The sequence below is a fragment of the Squalius cephalus genome (genome assembly GCF_949319135.1).
Source record: "Squalius cephalus genome assembly, chromosome: 17".
NCBI lineage: Eukaryota > Metazoa > Chordata > Actinopteri > Cypriniformes > Leuciscidae > Squalius > Squalius cephalus.
The window spans coordinates 9,816,168-9,838,421 of NC_137138.1; the positions used below are offsets into that span (position 1 = coordinate 9,816,168).

The 22,254-nt window shown below is 37.5% G+C and overlaps 1 protein-coding gene and 1 long non-coding RNA gene across 2 annotated transcripts; one reads left to right on the plus strand and one right to left on the minus strand.

Moving 5' to 3' along the window:
- Window positions 1-2,157: 2,157 nt before the first annotated feature.
- Window positions 2,158-7,430, minus strand: LOC307144766 (uncharacterized protein; the record flags this gene model as incomplete). Its single annotated transcript, XM_079847328.1, has 4 exons — window positions 2,158-4,455; window positions 5,893-6,238; window positions 6,357-6,524; window positions 7,296-7,430. The coding sequence occupies 4 exons, from the start codon at window positions 7,428-7,430 to the stop codon at window positions 3,362-3,364; spliced, it is 1,743 nt and encodes a 580-aa protein (XP_079703454.1). The 3' UTR covers window positions 2,158-3,361.
- Window positions 7,431-16,036: 8,606 nt separating this feature from the next.
- Window positions 16,037-21,478, plus strand: LOC307144647. The gene is made up of 3 exons (XR_013818800.1): window positions 16,037-16,234; window positions 17,423-17,585; window positions 21,334-21,478. It is a non-coding gene; the product is annotated as an uncharacterized lncRNA (long non-coding RNA).
- The last annotated feature ends 776 nt before the right edge of the window (window positions 21,479-22,254 follow it).

A 22,254-nucleotide genomic window follows, 5' to 3' on the forward strand; every position in this document is an offset into this window, starting at 1 on the left:
CAAAATGCAGTACGATTGTGACGTCACCACAGATCTCGTCTAATCACCATCACAACAGACAACTCTATGATATATTAATTATATTTTTTTTTTATTTAAAACAACCAAAACACACATATAAACATTTGGATGCTGCATTAAACAGATTCTTAAAGGAAAAAAAATGTAAATAATAAGTCAACTCCATAGCTGATTCCAAGTGATCAAGGGCTTAGGACGTTCCAGTTCAGCCCATTGCAGTTTCCGCCAGTAGTGGGCACTCGTGCAACATAAGCAATGAGGTACATCCGAGTGAACGAGACAGAGGGAAGTTAGCGAGTGAAGGGCATGACAATTTTGGACTGAGACATACACTTGTGAACTTCCCTAAAGGGAAGTTTCTAGACCCCTCGATTTTGACAGAGGGAGCGAGTCTACTCAACATGTACACTTCAGGCAGATAGACCACAATACAACATGATTGTGACATCACAGCACAGCAGATCGCGCTTAACAGATTCCAAGTGATCAAGGGCTCAGGGTGTTCCATCTAAACACATTGCAAGGGTTCCACCAATAGTGGGCACTCGTGCAACCTAAGCAATGACGTACATCCGAGTGAACGAGACGGAGGGAAGTTAGCATGGGAAGGGCAAAAAAATGGACTAAACGCAGCCTACAAACTACATTGACACCCCTGCAGCTGTAAACTATAGCCTGGTTAAAACCAGACCATTCTCAGTAGTAACTGAGGTCAAATCTAAATTTGCCGGAAGTTGTCTGGGTTTTCCCAGGCTAGCTGTAAACCATAAAAGGGTTACAAACACGTGTTTGGTTGGCTACTAGCATGAGCCAGAAAGCATAAGATCAGCAGAATAAAATGAACAAAACTAAACACCCAATTTTTACAAAATGAAACTCTTGATGAATTTGATCATAATGATCAATGGATTAAGCACATCTATAAATGAATTCAATCAACTCTTCAAAAAGTCAAAAGGGGAAAGAGTTGTACATCCACCATTGAATTAAATTGACCATATCCCTGGATACTGACTACGGCATAAAGAAGAATTTACTAAATTGCAAATATTTGATTTTTTTTATGATTGTTAAATTTCTATAAGAATAGCAGTACCTAAGCTGAGAAGACATCAGTTGAAAAAGATAATTGATGTTATATGACTGTATATATATATATATATATATATATATATTATGTAACACCATTTCCTAACTAGCTCTCAGCAACAATGGATAATTCACCTCAGATCTTGAAATTAAACAAATTGAAACAAGAACGTTCAAACTGTGAACAAAGTCAAACAAGTGTATTCTTTCTTTGACAAATATTGTTTTAGTAACTCAGTAGCCTATGTATTTTTAATAATGGTTAAATGGTGTAATACTCTGCGCCAGTGTATAATATGATACAAAGAGTCGCTGACACTAGAGACTGGTTTAGTCAAGCCTTTAATGGCGAAAGAGGTTAAACAACACAGAAAACGACATGCGCATGCGCCGCCCGGGTCTGCGCATTTGCGCTCAACGTCACGATCCACGTTACACTCTTTCTTTTACTGTCTATGGTTACACTCCACATACTGGCGCGGGTGCTGTGCACTTGTTGCGAGACTCCGCCACACGCTGCTCTGATTGGCTGTGGGTTTTGATTGATTTTGACGCATCTCGCAGTCGCGTCACGTCTAGTGTGGACAAATTATTTGTTGCTGGAATTGTATCGCATCGCGTCTGGTTAGGACTCGGTATAAGAGATGTAGTAAGATATATCTACTGGGATGCATATGATTAGTAACAAAAAAAACAAACAAAAAAAAACATTATTTTTTTACCCTGTTCCATAAAATTAAAGTTAATTTATTAAATAAAATAAAAATACATGTAGCCTACATTAAATACATAATTGATATCAGTATTTGATCAGTAATTGAACAATCAGTATTAATATATTTCAGGAAATACAACATCCCACATAGCGACACTGTGTCGGCCCAGATCTGGCCCACATCTGGCACGAGTGGAAAGATGATCTGGCCCACATGCAGCGTTTAATGACGCCCCTTGGGCGAACCGCTCCTGTTTGCTAGATCTGGACCACAAGCAGGCCATAGCAATGCCACATGTCAGCCAAGAGCAAAGAAATAAACCACAACTGGACCTTATCTGAGCCACAAAATCTGTGTATATTAAATATGATGTCATCTCAGCCTTAATAAGCCTGTTAACAAAAAGAATCACTGAAGGAAAGAAGAGAACAGAAAAAAAGAGACGAGCAGAAACACAAGAACTAAATCTGACTTCAGCCACAGTCTAAGATGAAATCAACTGAAGAGAAAAGAAGACATTAAATCTCTGAAAATCTCAGCAGAGGAGGATTAAACAACTCCACAAACAGCATTACCAGCTTCACTTATTACTAACCAGAATGACTTTAAGCTTTTATTGAGAATTAACAGGAGTTAAGCTGTTGATGATTGTTTCGTTTGACGTTACCATCATGGTGATCAGCGTTTACTTTAGTTGGGCTCTTGACCCTTGGGCCTTGACATTTGTTAAGTTACTTTATACCTGGAACTGGACATTTTTATGTTTTTGGAGTGTTGAATTGATTATCAAAATTAAGTTGAAAGAACGTTTGAGGAACAGTATACCTTCTAAAACACGTTCCTCTAACGTCAAGAAAACTTTCTGGATTCTGGTTGTGGACAGCAGGTGTGATAACAAAGGGTCAATCATCACTTGATTAATCATTTCATTATCTCATTGCATGTATAGAAAGTTCATTGCAGTTAAATGATCTGTTGGGATTTAAAGTGTTTCTGTTATCCGTGTTTTGAGGGCCACCATTATACTGAAGAGTCTGTGTTTAGGTTGAGGATGAAAAGACGATGACGCATTGATAATGTGATACATGTGTGCTATTGCTAATGGTTGGATTGAGGTAATAAAGTTAAGTTGATGTTCCAGTGGTTATATTTGGTTATGGGTTTGTAGTTTAAATTTATAACCAGTAAGGTTATTTGTGGACTCAAATTAAATACATTGACAGTATTAATACAGTAACATAATATAAATAATATAACATAAATATACAATGTAAAAATGCAGTATAATTTTACAATAATTTCACACTTTCTTTAAAAGTGTGAAATTCCATAAAATGCATTCATTTACACTAAATGTGACTTTTTTCCAATTATTTAACTGATTGTGAAAATCTGACGAAAATCGCAGTGTATGCCTGTCTTTACTCTCTCAAACCACATGAAAGCGCAATGTGACTCTGCCTCCTACTGGCTGAATGTACAGTTTCAGGATGAGCTCAATGAGTCCTTTATCCAGATTTACTGATGAAAAGACACTATGATGATTCAGGAGCAGTTTGTTCTTTAGCATGTTTCTTCTGGTGGGTCTGAAAACTACCTAAATAAGCGAATCTCTCATCGCAGATGGAGCAGCGGTAAGGCTTCTCTCCTGTATGAACTCGCTCATGAGTCTTCAGGACGTCCGATCGAGCAAACGTCTTGTCACACTGAGAACACTTGAACGGTCTTTCTCCTGTATGAATCCTCTGATGCATAGCTAATTGAGTGTGTTGTTTGAAACTCTTCCCACAATCGCTACAGTGATACGGTCTTTCTCCAGTGTGAATTCTCAGATGAACTCCTAAATGAGCCAGACTAAAGAAGCTCTTCCCGCAGTAGGAGCACAGGTACGGTTTCTCTCCGGTGTGAGTCCTCTCATGGCAAATCAAATTAGATTTTTGACGGAATCTTTTACCGCAGTGTGAACACTGATATGGTTTCCCCTCAGAATGTATTTTCTGGTGTGACTTCAGAGAACTTGAGTTTGTGAAGGTTTTCCCACATTCCCTGCACTGGTAAGGCCTCTCTTTGGTGTGAATGCGCACATGCCTCTTCAAATGGGATCCACACATGAATCCTCTATCGCAGTGAGGGCACTTGTACGGCCTTTCACCCGTGTGGATTCGCTTATGAACTTTAAAATTCCCTTTGGTGAGGAAATACTTGTTGCACTCACTGCAGTGGAAAGTCTTTTCGCCTGTGTGGATTCTCTTATGACTTGAAAGAACTTGTTTGTTGCTGAAATACTTGTTGCACTCACTGCAGTGGAAAGTCTTTTCGCTGTGTGTCTTTATATGAGCTCTCATACTAGATGGAGTGGTGAAAAAATCCTTCCCGCACTGTTCACAGTGAAACTCCGTCACGCTGTGCTCTTTTGAATGAAGTCTCTTCTCTTCTAAGGTAGGAAAGCTGATGTTGCATCTCTTACAGGAGAAGCTTTTCTGTTCTGTGTGTGTTCTCTCATGTCTCGCTAAATGTCCCTGTGAGCTTAATGTTTTCCCACAGGTGACGCAGGAAAAACTCTTGACCTTCAGCTGATCTTTTGATGTCGAGGTTGTTTCTTCATCAGTAGATGAACCTCCATTCACATCTGAAAAGAAAAAAAAAAAGTATTAAAATGTCTAACTTTAAATTAACACAAATAGATTCAATGAATCATGCACTTACCATCATGAAATTCTATACTATCTGCCTATATTTTTCTATAACTTCGAGAGTGTGTTTTCAACACATCGGTTCACAGTAACTAATGTCTGCACCTGCTGATTTAGGAACACAACTAAATTTTTACACACATTCTGACTAGAGCTGGGCGATATATCGATATAAAAAATATATCGATATATTTTTAAATGTGACATGGAATTAGACCATATCGCAAATATCGATATAGTTCAAATTTGTGCTGTGATCCTTGCTCCAAGCAGCTGCTGACCCGGAGCTCTCTGCACTGCTCCCCCGCGAACCCCGCCACCACCCCTCCTTTTCCACTCTGCGTATGTGTTTAGAGCATGTTATGTTATAAGAGACGAATCATGACTACTTCAGAAAACCCAGCACAATAGGAACTACCAGGCAGTGACATAAGTGTACGCTGAAATAAATTTCACCTCAGAAAAACTGACTTTTTTGTCCTGTCAGCCGTTATACTGTACTCATAGCGCACACTCATCAATTGCATGCGCAAATGCGGCGGCGCGCGCTGTGTATCACCTCACTATTGCCAAACTACGAGCATGCAACGCCACTATGTTGTAAATCATGGCAAGCCGTTTTAGCTTAAATTGTACCCAGCGTTACTCGTCGCAATTGCATTTTTACTAGTAAGAATTAAATTTGAGAGCTCTACAATTCAATTATTACTAGTAACAATTCCAATTGGAGAGCTCTCTAAATTCAGTTGTTACTAGTATGAATGCAATTGAAGAGCTCTTTAATTCAATTACAGAGCTCTGCAATTATACATATCTTTAATTTGTTTTTTTTTACTAGTAAAAATTCTATTAGAGAGCTCTGTAAATGTAATACTAGTAATAATTGGATTAGAGAGCTCTCTAATTGTAATTTTTACTAGTAATAATTGAATTGTAAAGCTCTCAAATTTAATTATTACTAGTAAAAATGCAATTATGACGAGTAACGCTGGGTACAATTTAAGCTAAAATGGCTTGCCATAGTAAATTATATGAAATAAAAGTAAATCAGGTATGATTTTCATTCTATTCACCAGGAACAGTTTCCATGTTTCATTAACAGTTCTTGTTAGTATTGTGTATTAACCTGTTTATTATTTATTCATTTGATTTTGTACCTGTTTATTGAAATAGCCGGTTTCAATAAAACTACTTGTGACATGTCATATTTGGCTTTGACTTTGACTGAACATTTGCTCTCTCTTTGTGGAAAAAATATCGGGATATATATCGATATTCAACCTAAATATATCGGGATATGACTTTTGGTCCATATCGCCCAGCCCTAATTCTGACTATGCCATAACAATAGATAATAAATGGAAGATACATACCTGAAGGAATAAAATCATCATTGTCATCATTTCGATTATCCTCATCCTCAATTTCTTCATCCTCCTCCTCCTCCTCCTCATGGCTCTGTTGTTGTTCCTCTGCTGTGGTTTCTTCTCCTCGTTTCTCTATCAGATTCCTGCAGTCCTCCAGTTTGACAGAGCACATCTTCATCTGCTGTTCTCTAGCGTTACAGTCAGAGGTTTGATCAGCGGATCCATGATCCTGAGTGTCAGTATAACACAGTAAAGTGAGGCTGAGCTCTGAGTCCTGTGTGTCTCTGGATCTCCAGACTGAATCCTGAGCTTCTGTCCCATCAGTCACACACACTGAAACCTTCTCCAGATCCTGACAAACACATCATAGATCAACACAAATAAAGAACAACCTGTTGATATTAGCCTCATTATTTAGCAGTTATCTCTAGTGGTTATATTGGTTATTTGTTTGCATCTTTTGCTCAAACCTCTCTGTTGGGTTTGTCTCCTCTTTCTCTCAGCTTTGCCTCCAGTGACGCCACCTCTTTCTTCAGCTGACAGATTTCAGAGATGAAATCCTCAATATCCAGCATGGACAGATCAGTTCCTACTGATTTACAGCAGATCACATCCATCTGCGCTCTCATGGTCAACATCTGAAGACAAACACATCATCATTATTACAAGATGCATTTATCCACATTTATATCAATCTAAGTTGTAATGTGGACTCATGCATTTTCTGTAAAGCTGCTTTGAAACCATGTTATTGTGATTGTGAAAAGCGCTATACAACTAAATGTGAATTGAATTAATGAACTTACACCGATTTAAACTCAAAATGACTAATGATTATGAAGGAGAACAGAGCTACACAGAATAAGAAAATTATTGCAATTTCTGAGAATATTAATACACCGGTAGATATTAATTACAGATATAAAATAAACATGTTTAGGCATGTTTGTTTAAATTCACTATTGTAAATATATCATTACAAAACATTACCAATATCTAAAACTTAAATTTAGCTGCTGGATTTAAACACAGATTTCAGAAATTTCACATGATAATGTGATACTTGTACTCGTTTCTAAGCATCATTTAAGTGTCCAGCATTTAAACTTGATTGAGAATCAAAATTAGAAAATTAAACAACCTGTTAACTTTGGTTTTATTACAAATATCACAGTTAAAACACACAGCTGCTGTAGTAAGAAACGGTAAATGTGTGTCTACAACTACAATTATACTATTATTTATTATTACAAATACCCAGGGTAAACTATATTTACTGTGGTAAAATCATGGCTAATTCGTTTTTTGTTTTTTTTATGATAAATAGCGAAGAAGTAGTTAATTTAAAGCACATTAAAACACTACAGACAGAAAATAAACAATCACACAAACAGTTAAAAATAACACACCTCAGTCCCAGCGTGCCAGGCTTCCTCTTCTTCAGTGCTTTTACCGGCGGACTGAAGAGCGTCACAGGGACTCCTACAGGTTTCAGTAAGAAACGCTAGTCTGTAGATATTGTGTTCGCAGCAAACTTTCTCCATATTTTTCTATATCAAAAACAAGCTTGAATTCCTGTGGTGCAGCAACGAACATGAATCATGTTTATGTTTTCTCTATGGTTCGTATTGTTTCTCTTTGGTTTCCGTATCGTGTATTATTGCATTTCTGTGTCTGAATCAGTTCAGCTCTGTAACATTAACTGTGGTAAATAACGCTATGACATGGTGGCACAAATGCTCTGGGAAAACACATGAAATTGAAAATTAATAACATTGTGTTAAAGGAACATTGTGTCTCTTTCTTGATTAAATATTTAAAATCCCAATGAAAACCACCCAACATTGAAAGAAATGGTGCAATTGCCTTACTATCACTAAACACGTTTATCAGTGTTATGAAATCCAGGAACACATAGATACTATTTTGAGGCTTTTTAATAGGTCAAGTTCAATCAATCTAAATCAGTTTAAGATACAATCATTGTTCTATTCTGTCCAACACAACTTCATTTACAGCGTTTGGTTCAATCCATCTCTAATCTCTCAATGCACAAGCTCAATGTGACACTGCCTCCTACTGGCAGAAAGAGCTCAATGTACAGTTTCAGGATGAGCTCAATGAGTCTTTCCTAGATTTACTGATGAAAAGACATTATGGGGCGGTTTTTTGGAGAGAGATAAAGCCTTGTCTTCAGATTAACAGAAATCTGATTTATCTGTCATGGTTTTAAATAGTCCTAGACTTAGTCTTGTCCAGAGTTTAAGATCCTAAGTAATACCATTGTTGAGATTCATACGCTGATTGTTGATAACTGTGTGTGTCACTGTAGGTACAATTTTTGTGTTTATGTTTGTTAAAGTCTTCTAACTGATTGTTATAATATTGCTGGATCTCATGCTGCAGTAACACAGGGTTTGTGATGTGAATATATTAATGGTACAACACAAATGTTATACAAAAGACATCAGTGAATCAGTCTATTTCGTTATGATTCTAAAACCATCAACAGGTAACCATCATCACCTGATCTCATTTCACTTTAGCTTTCTTTGCTGCTGCAAACGTGTTTGACAAACACACTGTCACAGCGGGCAAAAAAGACAAATGATGAAATAAGAGTAAAGAGCCCAACTAATGGAAACACTTATCACTGTTATGGTGACTTCAAATGAAACACATTAGAGTTAAACCTCTGTTAATTCTCAAGAACTTCTGTAGACGACGTGTGGCAGTAATAAAGTCAGTCTGGTTAGTAATAAGTGAAGCTGGTAATGCTGTTTGTGGAGTTGTTTAATCCTCCTCTGCTGAGATCTTCAGAGATTTAATGTCTTCTTTTCTCTTCAGTTGATTTCATCTTAGACTGTGTCTGAAGTCAGTTTTAGTTCTTGTGTTTCTGCTCGTCTTTTTTCCTTCAGTGATTCTTTTTGTTAACAGGCTTATTAAGGCTGAGATGACTTCATATTTAATATACACAGATTTTGTGGCTCAGATAAGGTCCAGTTGTGGTTTATTTCTTTGCTCTTGGCTGACATGTGAAATTTAATAAGGATTAATCTATATATAATTTAAACTTTATGCAGTGCAAACTGATGACTTTATTCAATTTCTATATTTCCTACCTTTTAGACAAATATTTAAAATACTGTCTTTACGTTGTTTCTACATTAATTTGAAGATTAATTGTGAAATTATTACATTATAAAATATATTAAAAACATTAGGTTTTTAATGGCGATTCATCGTGATTAATCACAGAAAACAAATGTGATTAATCCAATTCACTTTTTGAAATCGATAAAAATAAATAAAAAAGAAACATTTAGTTATGTTAATATCTGTGCAATTCATGTGTATTTAGTCTGCCTCTGTCATCCATCACCCCATAATCCCCCCAACCCATCAAATGAAATAGAACAGATGAAACAGATTAAATGAAACCAATTAAATAAACACAGCTTTAAGATTTTCAGGTAGGTCTCACAGTATTCACGTACAGATATTGAATAATCAAATGTAAAAAATACGTTTTTTTATTCCGGGATGATTTTTTTGGGGTATAAATATATTCTGAAGCAATATTCTCATCAGTGTTCTATCAGCTTTTACATATATATAATTATAAATATGCAGATTTATGTATATATATATATATATATATATATATATATATATATATATATATATATATATATATATATAGAGAGAGAGAGAGAGAGAGAGAGAGAGAGAGAGAGAGAGAGAGAGAGAGAGAGAGAGAGAGAGAGAGAGAGAGAGAATATATATAAGAGGTTTTGGGGTCTTCATTCACATAGCCCAACAGTAACAGAAGTTTCAAGGGAGCCCTCATAACAAGAGCCTTGTTTAAAAGGCCTTGCATATGCCATGAGACATATATTCAAGCTTAAATAAACATTTTGATGGGTTTTCTGAACCCGTAGCATTAAACCCCAAAGCCCTGCAGGCCATGTAATGAAATTCACTTGATTATTTGAGCATTTCTTTCTCAAAGTGTTAAAATGCATGACTGTGTTAAAAGCCGCGATTTGTAACATTTTTAAATATAGCCTATGCAGTGTACAATTGGCTATTGTAATGTGATTAATTCTGAAGTCTGAATAATATGTTTAAACAGATCACACACTGACAATATGCTGATTACACAACAATAATATTTGGATGTACTATTCAGTTCCTGTGAAAACCTGTTCCAGTTAAGGAGCATACACATGTGATGTGTTTTATTAAGGAGTATACACATGTGATGTGTAATATTAAGGAGTATACACGTGATGTGTAGTAATATTCAGTACCAGTTAACTCCACCCGCTGGAACAGTTTCTTACAGTAACTGAATATTACACAACATCACCTGTTCAGTTTTGCAAACTTTACTCACAGATTTGTGGCCTATCCCTTATTTTAGAAATCTGTTTTTCTGTATATTGATTTATTGTGTATTGTTAAGATGAATACAACGGTCTTAACTGAATTTTTCTATGATTTGGCGATGGGGTGTGTAATGTCATGTATAGATGACCCAGGTCTCCTGTATTTTGGTACCCAAATTTTGACAGGTGTGCTTCGCACCATACCTGCTGTCAACACTCCCGTTTTCCCCGGGAGTCTCCTGTATTTCACACCCATCTCCCGCCCCTCTCCCATTTTGTTATTTCTCCCGTGAAACTCCCGTAATTTGTAAGGCCCAAACGTCGTTATATGAATAATCACATCAATATATTATTCCAAGGTTGTCCAGTTGCCAGATCTTGTATGAAACCCATCCTACTCACGCAATCAACACATCATACAAATTTCAACCCATTTGGGAGCTCAACCTGGCAACCTACAACCCAGTTGCGCCGTCGATATCTACGCAGGTAGACGCGGGAAGTTGAATAAGCGTCACTGGTAGAAATGGGAAAAGACTCAGTGGTAAATATTTAACGCAATTAACGCAGCATTCGTTTTTTTTCTGCCATCCTTTGGCTGGCGTTACATTATATGATGCGCTCTTATTCTTGCAAATGCTTTAAAACCATTCAAGTCAAAACAAATTTAGTGCCATAGAGTTCTCTTTTGGCTTGAAGTTGACCGAACACTAACACACAATTAGGCCTATGCCAAAATGTCCGTTTTGACGAGTATCCTCATAAGAGCAGACTGAGCAAATGAGTTAAATAAAGTCTTAAATGAAGGTAAGGAGTTGTGAGAGAATGAGGCGCGTGTGATATCCGCGTCTCTGTCAGCAGCTGCAGGTTTTAAAGGGACAGCAGCCAATAAAGCTTTCTGTTAATAAAGTTAATCAAAAAACAAACGTAACAGAGAAAATCACTCACTGCTCTTGACTAAAGAACTTTTGTAAATTTAATAAGGATTAATCTAATTTAAAATGTATGCAGTGCAAACTGTTTGATGACTTCATTCAATTTCTGTATATTTCCTACCTTTTAGATAAATATTTAAAATCCTGTCTTTATGTTGTTTCTACATTAATTTGGAGATTAACTGTGAAATTATTACATTATAAAATATATTAAAAACATTAGGTTTTTTAATGGCGATTCATTGTGATTAATCAGAAAACAAATGTAGTGTGATTAATCTAGTTAATTTTTTGCAATCGATAAAAATAAAGTCTTATTCATGTTTATTTTTATTGAATCTTATGTATTTATTTATGTTAATCTCTGCCATCCATCATCCATCATTGAAAAAAATCAATAATAGCCTACTTTTAAACATGAAACTAAACCGCCGGCAAGTGGCCGTCTTAATAACTGAGTCATTCGTTCAAAACGCTGAATCATAATCATTCAGTAACAAAATACCGCGCTGATTGTTGTTTTCCTTTGGAACTATTTTCATCGGTGAAATATAACTAAAACAGTCAATAATGTGTCTAAAATGTAAGTAACTTTATAGGCTACTTGTTTATGATAATAAACATTTATGATAATTAAATGGGCTACTTCGTGAATATTCAGCAAAACAGCTTCCTTGGTCGTGTTATGTAGCCTAACTAGCCTAGCCTATATCGTTATATATAGCCTATATATTGGTTATGTCTATGGTTATATCTATGGTTATGACCATAGGCTGTAAGAGAAATGGACACAGCGACCCCATTGGATTCAACGGAGAAAAGTGAAGTCAATTAGAAGCACTCACTTCCTGATGGCTGACCGTACTGCGCAGACTCAAACCCCGATTGCGCGCGAGCTTCTCCTCCTGTCCATATGGTAATTTCTCTACTGTGCGACAGAGAGTCGTGTGGTTATGACGCAATCGTTAGCCTATTTTTACAAAAACTGCTTCTACGGGGCCATAACGTAAGATACAAGGTAATGAAGCCCTTTAGGCTATACAGTTTTGTGTTTCTTTAGAAATAAATAATGTACAAATGGAGTCTTTAAACGCCTCAGATGTAAAGTTATTCACTGTCAAAGTGACGCCAAAATGAATGGGAGTCAATGGAATGCTAACAGTAGGTGATGGTCTGCTAATCAATGGCAGCCCCGGGGAAGCTTCAGTTTCCGGCTGAAAGATTACCCCCTTGGTTATGACTTGCAAAGTCATAAACATTTATCTCCATGGAAAGCGCAATATGTTATAGTGTCCTTATCAAATTGCAAAATGCTACAATTAAATTAAACATGTATGAAGTGCAGACTTTGCTCACATCAGCTCAAGATCCAGTGTTTTCAGAGTAGCTCGGATCACATTTTTATTTTATTTTAAATCATTAGCCCACAAAAAACAGTTTTGGGTAAGTTACTTAAAAAAAGTAGCCTAATTAATTACTAATTACATCATCAATATTGTATTTAAAATACCTTTCTAATTACTCTGAAAAGTAATTTAATTACTCAACAAGTAATTAAACAAATTACTTCTTAAAATTCCTATAAACCTTGACCGGATAGACAATAGAAATTAAACTCTTTTAATAATTAAATATGAGTCAAACATGGAATAGTTTATCCTTTTAAAGCATTTTAGCTTCATTAAAACATACTATACTTAAACATTTTAGCAACAAATGTAACCTTCAGTTAAACAGAATTCCTCTGCTACATATCTGAATAACAAAAAAGCTTAACTTAAGAGAAGTTAAATTACATGTATCAAGCTGTAAACATGAAACTTGCTTAACAATGCAAGTTTCATGAGCAAGTTTCAAACAAAGCAACGAGTAGGCCTATATTATATTCATACATAATGTAGGCTAGCCTGTGTAGTCATGTGTTTCAACAAAATTAACTAATTTCTAATTCACTGTAATCTTTAGCCTGCAATCATTTAAGCTCACCTTCAGACACTTTCTGCACAGCCAGTGTAAAATCAAGTTTTGCAGGGTTGCCAACTTTTCAGTTTAGCTCGGAGTGAGACTTCTCCGACGGGGGTGGGGGGGGGTAACTGGGGGGGGGGGGCTAACTGGGGGGGGGGGGGGGCAGGCAGGGGCCACTTGTGCTTTTAGGGGGCACACCTTTAACATTCATCTTAACCTATTTTCAGTATTATTTCAAGTCATTTTTCACCATGTCATGCATGACTGCAATCTCTAGAAAAAGCTAATAAATAATATTAGCTAAGCTAATAAAACAATTTCAATTCAAATGAATGTTTCATTATGTTTAATTGTAGTGTGATATAATGATCAATAATAACACATTTTTAGCATCTAAGCACATCTAGGCACTTTTTTACACCTGGGGTGGGCGATATGGCAATAATATCACAATTTTTGTTTTGTTTTTCAGAAAAAAAATCACGATTTTATCATGATTCTTTTTCATGTTGGTTTTACTATTTTGCATGTGACTGAGCATTACAGCCAAACTAATGTCCCTATTTTAAAAACAAAGCCTTATAGCAAAATATAGGTAACAAAATATTAGGGCTGCAACAACTAATCGATAAAATCGATAATAATCAATTATGAAAATCGTTGTCAACGAATGTCATTGTCGATTAGTTGGTCTGCTCACGTCACGGGGAGCGTTACTGATGACGTCACTTTCATGACAACGCAGTCACGCGAAATGGCAGAGAGTAATCGGAGAGAAACAACAGCACGGCAAGCAAAAACTGTATATTCTCATTATATGAAGATGTGAAAATGGTATAGTCTAGTTTAATTCAATGCTACTGTGTAAACAGCTTTGTTTACTAACTTCGGGACAGTCACACTAGATCTATTTTGTATCGAGCATCAGGTTGCGCAATCAGTTCGCTCGCAACATAAGTGATGGATTAAAAATAGCGCTACCGCAGAAATAGGTTAAATTAAATGGTGTTTACAAAGTGAAGAACTAAATATAAAGGCAGTTAATAACAGCAGCAGTAAAATATTGTTTTTTAGTCACTGTAGTCAGTGGTTTTCAGCGAATGCTTGTGCAGTAATACATCATTTTTCAACCCGTTCTCATTCCCGGGGCGTAATATACTTACGCTTTTGACACGTCCGTCAGCGTACAATTTCAACGCACATGGCACCCATGAGCGTCAAAAGAGACGCACAGAGCTTTCTACTAACTCCAATGTAAACCCATCCGCGGTACTATTGAACGCCCAGGGCACGGCGAACTGAGTGTTGATAACACCCCGGAAGTGTCCTCACTGTCAATTCAAATGTTTTTTATTTTATTTTAATATATACATATATTCATTGTTTTGACAATTTCACCATTAATAATCAATTAATCTCGATAAAATATATGGCAGAGAGAATACCCATAATCCATTATCATGGAGACACTGACGGAGTCAGTGGATTCACCCAATCAATTCAAATTTTTATATATACACATATTATATATTATATATTATATACACATATCATTTTATTTTGATATATTTAAACACAAAAATGTGATTGATAATTCTACAATATGAAAATGTTATGGTCATTATTATTATTTTACTTTACAACCGTGTCATGAATATTGATTGGTTTAAAGATTAGGCTAATTTATTATTAATATTTATATTCAACCTACTATTAGCCTCAAACCTTACCATTTCACCATTAATGATCAATTAATCTCGATAAAATATTTGTCAGAAGAGAACTACCCATAATCCGTTGCCATGGAGACACTGACGGGGTCTGAGTTTGATGGGAGTTTTTTCTAGTTCGTGAGCATTTTGTGACGCAGGTAAGTCACACTTTGGCTATTATTTAAGTTCTGAAGGTGATATTATACAGCTGTTTTAGAAAGACAACGTGTCTGGTTTGATTTGTTAAAATCTCGCAAACCTTTTTCAAATAGTGAAAAAAATACTTTGACTCGTTTTCAAAGTAGTTTAAGCCAATTAAAACTATAGCTAACTATTTTCAAAAGATCATGTTCCCTTAAAGGTATATTAAGATTTACACTAAATACATAACTTTCAAAAGCCAGGACTAATTGGATGTAATAGAGGATACCAGGGCTAATATTTCATGTAGGGTACATTTACACCTTGCATTGATGGCGTAGCTGCTAACTCACATGCCTGTTAGCCTGTTGGTTATTTACTTTCTCCTGTCCCACTATCATGTGGTGCTATACCTTAATTTTCTACAGTGAATTGAATTTGATATTAGCCTCTGAAGATTTCCTTCTGCCTTTGTCTATTGCAGTCCATTCCAGCACTGTGATGTGTAATTAGCATTAAAAGTAGATTTCCTAATATGTTGAGATTTTAGCAGTTGGTTAAGTGCTGGAAGAGCAAGAGAGTAAATGGTTTACTGACAAAAAAGTGGGAGGTGTTTGATATTTGTTGCACTAAGTAGAAAATTTCAAAATATTGCATGAGTGTAATAACACAAATGCGGTTGTTAAAAGACTTAACATTAGCTCAGATACTATATTTTCTCTAGGGAGCAGGGTGGCTTAAGTATGATATTTCCAATTCCTGCCACAGATGAATTACAAATGAATGATGATCAGGCTTCTCAGTCTATTTAAACGTGTTTATATAAGGTTATTATTGACTGTTCAAACTTTATCTTCTTTGCATTTAAGTCTACTCTTACTGACAAACATCAGCTGCAGATGCAGATGCAGTCACTTAGTGTTGCTTGCTTGCTGTTGTTAACAAGTAATGCATCATTTTAATATGATATTGATAATCCTGACATGGTTAATTTTCATTTGCAGAAATGACAAATCCCAAAAAAAAACCATGCCCTTCATGCCAGACTCTTAACAGGCTTAACAGAAAGACCTGCGTTGCCTGCCTGTGCTGTCTCCAAATCAATCTGAGAAAAAAACAAGAAAAGGTCAAGAACAGCAACTGGGCTGCTTCAGTCAAAAAGAACCGCAATTTCAGTAAAATTTTAAATTCTGCCCAGCTGTCGGTAAGTTTTCATAATCCTGATTTAACAAAAGGTAGGCCTACCAGATAATTATATAATCATCACAGTTGTGAATATTTTTAATATCATTAAAGGGTTAGTTCACCCAAAAATGAAAATTCTGTCAGTAATTACTCACCCTCATGTTGTTCCAACCGCGTGAGACTTTCGTTCATTTTCGGAACACAAATTAAGATATTTTTGATGAAATCTGAGAGCTGATCACTTCTCCATAGGCTTCTAGGTGGCCGAAACTTGCTGGCCCAGAAAAGTTATTAAAGAGATCGTTAATATAGTCCAAGTGACTCCAGTGGCTCAATCTTAAGTATATCAAGCGACGAGAATACTTTTTGTGTGCAAAAACAAACAAAAATAACGACTTTATTCCACTATTCATTTCCTTCTCTCTGGGCCTCGTAGTGTTTTTGCGCAGCGCGTCTGTGTTACACGTCACCACGTAGGCTCACTATTGGCCGACGCCGGTCATGTGTGTGATGCGTGGTGACGTGAACACAGACGCGCTGCGCAAAAACACTACGAGGCCCAGAGAGAAGGAAATGAATAGTGGAATAAAGTCGTTATTTTTGTTTGTTTTTGCACACAAAAAGTATTCTCGTCGCTTTATAAACTTAAGATTGAGCCACTGTAGTCACTTGGACTATATTAACGATCTCTTTAATAACTTTTCTGGGCCAGCAAGTTTGGGCCACCATAGCAGCCTATGGAGGAGTAAGACAGCTCTCAGATTTAATCAAAAATATCTTAATTTTTGTTCCGAAGATGAACGAAGGTCTTATGGGGTTGGAACAAAATGAGGGTGAGTAATTACTGACAGAATTTTAATTTTTGGGTGAACCATCCCTTTAAGAGTTAGAAGGTTTGTGTTTTGGTTGCCAGAAGGGCGAGACAAATATAGGTGGGGTTTAAGACTATTTTAGAACAGACTTCTAAAGCTGAAAGCATCCATACTTATACAGGCTACATTGACCTGTCAGAGGATTTGCAAACTGTGATCTATCCAAACATTTTTGCTTTCACATAAGTGAATCTGCCCACTTCTTTGCCACCATCAGGGCTGCAATGAACCACGATTCTTTAACAATGTCTACACTGTACCGTCCATAATCTTCTGTCATCCTAATTTGTCAAACCAGAGGATACAAATATTTGTCTTCATTGTTGTTCTTTCAGGTTTTGAAACTCAATGAACTTGGCTACAAGGCTATTCTTTTTCTGGGCCATCAAGACCGCAATGGCCAGATGATCGGTGACATGATACACTTTCTTGAGCCTTCTGGGACTGCTCAAGATATCATCATCAAGATGAGCCAGTTGTATGAGCATCTGCTGAGAAGTAAGTTGTCCTTAGTTTAACATGAAAATATATACTGTATTTATTAAGTAAGGGATAATGTATAGTGAGCCGGTTGTTATAGTGAATAACAACCCCGACAGGCTGAACGGGATCCCGACGCGAAGCGGAGGGATCTTGAATCAGCCTGAAGGGGTTGTTATTCACTATAACAACCGGCTCACTATACATTATCCCGCTTATTACATGGCTACCTACAAAATAAATAAATAATTTGACACAAATGATTTATTCAAAAAGGAGTTTATTGATTTAAAAACGATTGTATTGTTTCCGCTAAAGAAAATAGTCCGTTCCGCGTCCATAGCAACGCTCTGTTTTTCATGGCAACGGTCTGTTATACTTCGCAGCGGTCTGTTATCAAGAAATAACAGACCGCATTCTACATTGGAATTCAGCCAAGCCATGTAATAAGTAAGGGATAATGTATAGTGTATTCAAGTATTGTATTCTTGTATTCAAGATCCCTCCGCTTCGCGTCGGGATCCCGTTCAGCCTGTCGGGGTTGTTATTCACTATAACAACCGGCTCACTATACATTATCCCGCTTATTACATGGCTACCTACAAAATAAATAAATAATTTGACATAAATTATTTATTTAAAAAGGAGTTTATTGATTTAAAAACGATTGTATTGCTTCCGCCAAAGAAAATAGTCCGTTCCGCGTCCATAGCAACGCTCTGTTTTTCATGGCAACGGTCTGTTATACTTCGCAGCGGTCTGTTATCAAGAAATAACAGACCGCATTCTACATTGGAATTCAGCCAAGCCATGTAATAAGTAAGGGATAATGTATAGTGAGCCGGTTGTTATAGTGAATAACAACCCCGACAGGCTGAACGGGATCCCGACGCGAAGCGGAGGGATCTTGAATCAGCCTGAAGGGGTTGTTATTCACTATAACAACCAGCTCACTATACATTATCCCGCTTATTACATGGCTACCTACAAAATAATTAAATAATTTGACACAAATACATGACACACATGTAATAAAAGAATTTATATACTTTCATTTTCCCCATACAGAATATTTAGACTGTATTTAGTGGTATTTATACGTATGCCACATTTAGACATATACTATTCATATCATTCAAGTGCCTTAGTAAAAACAGTGCCCCTGTAGCTCACCTGATAGAGCACGAGCATCATGTACTAAGGTTACCGCAGTTGCCCAGGTTTGATTTGAGCCAATACCCTTTGCAGCTTGTCATCCCCTCTTCTCCCTGATTCTGTCATTCTTTGATTGTCCCTATGCCTTTATTCATAAAAGTAAAAAGAAATCGCTTGCACTCCTTCAAAACCACATATTAGACAACCTGTCCATTCTAAAAAAATCCCTTTAGGGCAGGGGTCGGCAAATAAGTCTGGCATCAGGCCAACTTTTTTTCAAGCCAATAGATAATTTATATTCTGACATTTGCCGTCTGTGCACCCTATGGCCACTTAATCAATCACTTAAGCGGAAGTGATTATTTAAAGGGATAGTTTACTTTAAAATGAAAATTATGTCATCATACACTCACCTAGCCTGGTAATACCAGACTCTGCTACTTCGCTTTGCTTCATAGAGAGAGTCTGGAATGGCGTAATAGAAAAACGTTTTCTTTCTCACGGGGGCGGCTTGTCTAAAGTTGAAACTCATAGGTTACCCGTAAGCCAATCACATAACGTTTGGTTATGACGTATGTTATGCGCCGTCTCAGCCGCATCAAATTTCCACTGTATGATGCGAAAACAAAACTATTGCGCTAAATACCAGTGAACATGGCTGAGAATGACTTTTGTGAAGATTATGTGAAGTAAATATATGCATCCATGGTAGAATCAGGGCCTCTAAACTAATATTTGACAGTAGAGAGAATTGAGAAAATATTTGTAGCCAACTGTCAAAGTTAGGATTAGTACTGTTAAACACAGCTCTTAGTTCTTCTCGAGTCTGTCGGAAATGCAGCAACTTAATTGCAAGATTACAGCATGACATGGAAATATTTAAGGACTGGAAAAGAAAGGAGACACTGACCTGTCAAAAGGGTGCCAGTTTGAGCTTGACAGATAAAACTCCAAGGACCATAAAAAAGCCAAGGAAGTCCATGGACTTGCCATCACAGAGCAGTGTCACCGAGGTGGGTTAAACACTACAATGCTAAGTTTGAAATAGGTTCAAACACTCTTCTTGTTCGGGCTTCAGTTTGCAAATGGCGTGAATTTTCTCCACAACAGACCGAATTGCATCCCGTGTCTCCATATCCGCGATCGTTTTACAGAAGCGAACTGAAATTGAGCGGAAGTATGAAGTCTGACGTAGTCAGGCTAACACTCACCCTCAAGTTGTTTCAAACCTGTATGAATTTCTTTGCTGAACACAAAGGAAGATATTTTGAAGAATGTTGGCAGCCAAATAGTTAACTGGAGCCATTGACTTCCATAGTATATATTTTTTCTTACTATGGAAGTCAATGGCTCCAGTTAACCGTTTGGTTACTGACATTTTTCAAAATATCTTCCTTTCTGTTCAGCAGAAGAAAGAAAGTCATACAGGTTTGAAACAACTTGAGGGTGAGTAAATGATGACAGAATTTTCATTTTAAAGTGAAGTATCCCTTTAAGTAACTTTTGCTTTCATGACTGTTTCAGCACCCGCCTTTATAATAAAAAAAAATTAATAAAAAATGTATCGAAGTAATCCTGCCGCTTATTACCAACCACTGCTTTAGGGGCTATGGCCTCAACAGGCTCATGTATTTTACCCTTTTAGATCTCAATAGAAGAAAGCCTAAATGAGTTTTAAAACAATTGAGTCTCCACTTTCATTTCATTTCAGGTTTATTGAGCAATGCACACTTATAATACATAAATGTGTAATGTGCCAGAAGGTTTAGGTTTGTGGTGCTGTGTTTACAAAGTCGCTCAATAGAGGAGGAGCCAAGAAACTTATAAGGGCATACCGGTTTATGTTTTGGGGATAATCTTGGTCAAACACTGTCTTCAGTTTCCTTTATGTTTAACATCCACGCTGTGGTAGTTTGCAAAACACCAATGAACAAAATTCATAACCAGACTACTTGGTAGATGTATCAGTCTTTGTAAAATAAACAAAGTTTACTAATGTCATTAGAGGATGTACGTCATAAAGGTGTATGCTCAAACCCTTATACGTGTCAAATGTGAAAACTAATATTGACTAGCATAAATATAATTTATCCCTGCTTCACCTTTTGTATTGTCCAGCAACTGAAATATTAATTGAGGTATATTGATCGCCGGGGGGAAATTGTCTGATTTGATTATAAAGAGGGGCTTTGCATTGACTGTGCAATAAAAAACAATAAGCTGACATAATCTTCATAGTGGATTATCTAGCTCAAACTGTTTTAAGTGCCAGCAACTACATTTACATGGTGTTTTAAAAATGGGAATAATATTAAGAAATCTAAATCACAGTGTTATGTCTGGAAAATGCAATTAGGGTAAAGGGGGCCAGGACACAAAGACACTTAAAACACTCTGTGTTATGTTTGTCTAATTACGTTCACAGTGGGGAAAAACCTAAATAATGACAAAACTGTGTATTACAATATTTACAACTAGTCATTGTTCGACAACCTATTTAACATAAAATGTGCTGCTATGTAAGCTGCAAAAAACATCTTATTTAATATGTATAATGTGTATATTTATATTTCACCCAGTTTTACTTGCATTTAATATTCAAAATTTGCAGATTTATGTGCTCATCAACCAGCTTCAGGGGGACAGCAGCCCAGCAGCAGCCCAGTGGAACCAGTTCCACCAGTGCAGGAGGACTCAGCAGCTGGAGTAGCTCCAGTGACTGAAGAATATGTGCTTCATCTTGTGCCTGTGTCACCTTCTCCTCCTGCTCCCCTTTCTGCCTCCTCTCATCCTCCTGCTCCCCTTTCTGCCTCCTCTCATCCTCCTGCTCCCCTTTCTGCCTCCTCTCATCCTCCTGCTCCCCTTTCTGCCTCCTCTCATCCTCTTGCTCCCCTTTCTGCCTCCTCTCATCCCCCTGCTCCCCTTTCTGCCTCCTCTCATCCTCCTGCTCCCTTTCCTGCCTCCTCTCATCCCCCTGCTCCCTTTCCTGCCTCCTCTCATCCCCCTGTTCCCCTTTCTGCCTCCTCTCATCCTCCTGCTCCCTTTCCTGCCTCCTCTCATCCCCCTGCTCCCTTTCCTGCCTCCTCTCATCCCCCTGCTCCCTTTCCTGCCTCCTCTCATCCCCCTGTTCCCCTTTCTGCCTCCTCTCATCCCCCTGCTCCCTTTCCTGCCTCCTCTCATCCTCCTGCTCCCCTTTCTGCCTCCTCTCATCCCCCTGTTCCCCTTTCTGCCTCCTCTCATCCCCCTGCTCCCTTTCCTGCCTCCTCTCATCCCCCTGCTCCCCTTTCTGCCTCCTCTCATCCCCCTGCTCCCTTTCCTGCCTCCTCTCATCCCCCTGCTCCCCTTTCTGCCTCCTCTCATCCCCCTGCTCCCTTTCCTGCCTCCTCTCATCCCCCTGCTCCCTTTCCTGCCTCCTCTCATCCCCCTGCTCCCTTTCCTGCCTCCTCTCATCCCCCTGCTCCCTTTCCTGCCTCCTCTCATCCCCCTGCTCCCTTTCCTGCCTCCTCTCATCCCCCTGTTCCCCTTTCTGCCT